General features: G+C 31.3%; 1 protein-coding gene across 1 annotated transcript; it reads left to right on the top strand.

Moving 5' to 3' along the window:
* The first annotated feature begins 3,128 nt into the window (after positions 1–3,128).
* On the top strand, positions 3,129–3,650 carry LOC132351969 (glycine cleavage system H protein, mitochondrial-like). Its single transcript, XM_059902100.1, has one exon. The coding sequence runs from the start codon at positions 3,129–3,131 to the stop codon at positions 3,648–3,650; it is 522 nt and encodes a 173-aa protein (XP_059758083.1).
* Positions 3,651–4,807: the final 1,157 nt, after the last annotated feature.

Consider the following 4,807-nt stretch of genomic DNA (forward strand, 5'->3'; position numbering starts at 1 on the left):
CTCTAAACTGTTATTTTATTTTCTAATCAAAATGAAATAATTAGTGAATCCCACTACCAGCAATGATAGGATAGCTTCTTTTGTACCAACCATCTAGTAAAAACAATTAGAAAACTTAGATTAAAAAAAAAAAAAAGGTATGTGTGAAGTTATTTGAGAACTACATAGACAGCAAAGACTTGAGGAACTAAGATTCAAGACAGAAGAATATCACAGAAAGGTGAGCTCAACATTTGGTACCAAAGAATTCAAAGAAGCAGAAGAATAAAACTTATGATGAGGAGAAAAATCAATGCATTGAAACTAAATCAGAACTGACACAGATATTAGCCTTTGCAGACAAGGATGTTAAAAGTTACTACCATGTCCCCCATGATCCAAAAGTTAAGTAGAGGCATGTAGAGTGTTAAAAAATTAAAAATTAAATCAAGCCTCTAGAAATGAAAACTGGAGTGTCTGAGATGAAAAATACACTAAATACCTGTATTAAATCACTATTTTAATAAATACCCTAAAAACCTGTATTAAATCATTTACTTCAGCTTCCACTTTAAGAAAGTAAAAAAAAAGAATAGCAAATGTAACTGTGGTAATCAGAAGTGGGGCGATAATAAAATCATAAAATATATCACTGAAATAAAAAGCCTAATAAGAGAGAAAAATCAATAAAACCAAAATATAGCCTTTTGAGATTTATAACATTGATAAACCTCTGGCTAGACCAATAAGAACAAAAAGACATAAATTACCAATATCATGAATGACAAAAGTGGCATCTATACAGGTTATGTGGTTATTAAAAGGAAAATAAATAACTATCATTTAAAAACTTAATTATGTCAAAAAATGAAAAACATAGATGAAAGGGAAAATTTGCTGAAAGATACTTGTGTCTTATTATGTCTATTAAATTCAATTATTTGTTAAAACATTTGTCAAACAATCAATCCAACAAAAGCAACTTCAGGTCCAGGAAATTTTCGTAATGAAACACACCTAAAAATCAAGGATGAAATAATCCCAATTCTACAAAAACTCTTCCAGAAAAATTGAAGAGAAGGAAATGCTTCCTAATTTATTTTATGAGGCCAGTATCACCCTTATACCAAAGCCAAAGACATCACAAATAAAGAAAACTACAGACAGCTATCCTCCATGAACAGTGATGCAAAAATTTTTAAGTTTTGGCAAAGTAAATGTTTAAAATTATTGTATCAATACTTCAACACAAAGGGGGGTTTATTATAGGAATACAAGTTTTTTAACATTCAAAAATAAATTGATATAATTCACCGTATTAACCAGATTAAGAATAAAAAGCTAATGAACATCTCAATAGATATAGAAAAACCACTTGACAAAAGCTAACATCCATTTCTTTTAGAAACAGTGAAGTAGGAATTGAAATAAGCTTCCTCAAAATAATTAAAATCATCTAAAAACATAGAGCTAACTTCATGTTTAATAGTAAAAGATAGAATGCTTTTCCAAGAGTAAAAGATAGAATGCTTTTCCAAGATTAGGAAGAAGGCTAAGATATCTATTCTCACAATTTCTCTTCAACATTGCACTAGAGGTCTTTGATAGCACAGTAAGCAGGGAAAAAATTATATTCAAAGTTGTGAAAATTAATAAAGAGAAACCTCACTAAAATGGAGATGGGAGCCAGAATTGGGAGCTCTCATGAAGTACAACCCAGTGTCTAATTATAGGAAGAATTGTCAATTATAGACCCTAACAGAAGAACCATCAATAGGAAAGAATCATCAATTATAGGCCCCAACAGGAGAATATGTACATTGAATCTCCTACAGGAAATCCAATACCCCAGTAACTCAGTCAATGAGAAACTGTCATCACCCTGAACACTCACTTTTCTCTGATGGACTTTTGTTCCAAACAACCCCTCTCAACTTCCTCTTTTTCTCTATAAATTAATGTTTTTCTCCATTCTTTGTTGGACTTGCCTATGACTTTTGCTATAGCTTGCTTGTTCTGAATTTCCATTCCTCTGTTATTCCTGAGTAAATTCATTTTTGCTGGTAAAATAACTGACTGTTTTATTTTTAAGGTCAACAAAGTTTGAAAGAGAAGAAACAAAACTCTCTGTTTAAAGACAATATGGTCATCTATGTAGATGAAATGAGTAAAAAAAAAAAAAAAAAAAAAAAAAAAAAAAACCCTTCCAGAATGTATAAGAAAATTGATCAAGTATATAAGACCAATATTTATAAAAGCAAGTGTACTTTTATATATTAGCAACAAACAATCAAAATTGATATTTTAAAAAATACTATTTACAGTGCTACAAAAATATTAAATAGATACTTAGAAATAAATCTGATGAAGAGTAACACAATTCAAGAAAAATTTATAAAGAATTTCTTGGTTGATATTAACAAGTTGTTTCTAAAATATATAAGGGACTCCAAAGACGTTAAGATAGTTAAAACAATTTTGAAAAAGAAGAATGAAGTTAGAGAGCTAGAAATATCCTATGTCAAGAATTATTATAAAGCCTCAGTAATTAAGACTTTGTGATATTGGCATAAAGACATATTAAGATGGATGAAAACACACACACACACATCATCAAGTGTTTGACAAGCCTACAAAGGCAATTCAGTGAAGAAAGGGTCATCTTTTTCAAAACAAGTTGCTAGAACAAGTGGTTCTTCATTAGGAAACAAAAATAAAAACAAACTCCCATGTCAAAAATTGATTAAAAGATAAAATGGACTGAAAAGTAAAACCTAAAACTATAAAATTTCTAAATGAAAACATAGGAGAAACACTGTTATGTCCATAGTTTTGGCAAAGATTTTTTAGGTATAACACCAAATGTATAATGCAAAAAAGAAAAAAATAATACACTGGACTTCATTAAAATTATGGATTTCTTCTTTTCAAAAGACTATAGTATATATTTGTTTTGTATGGCTTTGAAGAGAAGAAAAAATAAAAGGTAACAAGGACTAAAAGTATGTCCCTTTTAGCAGACAACAAAAGCACACCAGAAGAACATGACTTAGAAAAAAAGGTAAAAGGCATAAGAGAGTGCTATATGAATCAAATAATAACATAACTCAGAATTAGAAAAACTCAGAAATAAGATACCAGCTACGAACATGGCGCTGCGAGTGGCGCACAGCGTGCGGGCCGCAGTCTGCAGCCTGCGCGCCATCTCTGCGCCCAACGCGCCCTACCCGCCGCAGCCCTGGGGACTGAGGGCGGGCGCCGTCTGGGCGCTGCGCACCGGCTTCGCTCTGCTGTCGGGTCGTAAATTCACAGACGAACATGAACGGGTAACAACAGAAAATGGTGTTGGAACAGTGGGAAGCAGCAATTTTGCACAGGAAGCTTTGGGAGATGTTGTTTACTGTAGTCTGCCTGAAGTTGGGACAAAATTGAACAAACAAGAGGAATTTGGTGCTTTGGAAAGTGTGAAAGCTGCTAGTGAACTCTATTCTCCTCTATCAGGAGAAGTAACTGAAATTAATGAAGGTCTAGCAGAAAATCCAGGGCTTGTCAACAAATCTTGTTATGAAGATGGTTGGCTGATCAAGATGACACTCAGCAACCCTTCAGAACTGGATGAACTAATGAGTGAAGAAGCATATGAGAAATACATAAAATCTATTGAGGAGTGAAAATGGGACCCCTAAATAAACTAGTTTGAAACAACTTAATCTAGCATAGTTGTCTTAAATTAGTGGTGGATAGATTTTTAAAAAGCAACTTTTAGCAAAAGAAACTACTTACAACAATGTTGCCTGAAGAAAATACCCCTTAACTTCCTAATGATTTCACATAAACACTATGCATCTTTTTCACAACACCCTGTGATTTTTTAGGCTAGTCTCCAGTTATAATACTCAGAATTCCTGAAATTATCTGTAGTAAAACTAGTTATAAAAATTATGTAATTCAAGGATAACATTGTTATCTTAACCTTATATAATATTGTAACTTGCTTACAGCCATCCCTGGATTTGAGTCAAAATACTCAGTGAACTTGCCACTGGAAATAAATGACAGTGGAGAAAAGTTTTTTAGTTGTATAGTGTCCAGTGAAGAACATTACTATCTTAATTTTTCAATATACTGTGTTTGCTGGTGCTATTTTTATACAGTGAAGCAACAGTCTCGCAGGAAAATAAGAAACAGTTTAATAATAAAATATTCAACTTCTTAAAAAAAAAAAAAGAAGTAAGATACCAGAACTTAGAAAATAATTATATATTAAAGGCAAAAAATAGTATCTGCAATGAAGACTAAACTAAAAAGAAACCAAGAACAAATAAGCACAACTGATAACACTTTAAAACCAATTAACAATGAAAAAGAAGAAAAAATTAAAGTTTATAAAAAATGGAGAAAAAGATAAAGTATTTGAGGGAAATTGACAAATACTGAAGATGGACAAAGAAGATCTAACAACAGAAAATAGGATTTTCTAAAAAGGAAAATCAAAGCAAGGGAAGAGAGCAAATAAAATTGTATTTCATGAAAAGTGTTCTGAGAGAAATTAACACATATGGATTTAATACATTATATAACTAAGAAAAAGTGATCTGCAAAGATCAACACCAAAACCTTCTAGCAAAATTACTATAATTTAGAGAAAAAGAAAATATCCTTTCGACATTTATGAAAAATAGCATATGTTTTATAAGACAAAAACATAGGTTAACATCAGTAGTTTTGTCAACTTCTTAAGTCAGAAGAAAATGGAAGAACATATTTAAGGCATACAAGGAATTAAAATGTGAACTAAAGACTATTTCTAAGTAAACAGATTTTCAAA

This window comes from Balaenoptera ricei, chromosome 17 (genome assembly GCF_028023285.1).
Source record: "Balaenoptera ricei isolate mBalRic1 chromosome 17, mBalRic1.hap2, whole genome shotgun sequence".
Lineage (NCBI taxonomy): Eukaryota > Metazoa > Chordata > Mammalia > Artiodactyla > Balaenopteridae > Balaenoptera > Balaenoptera ricei.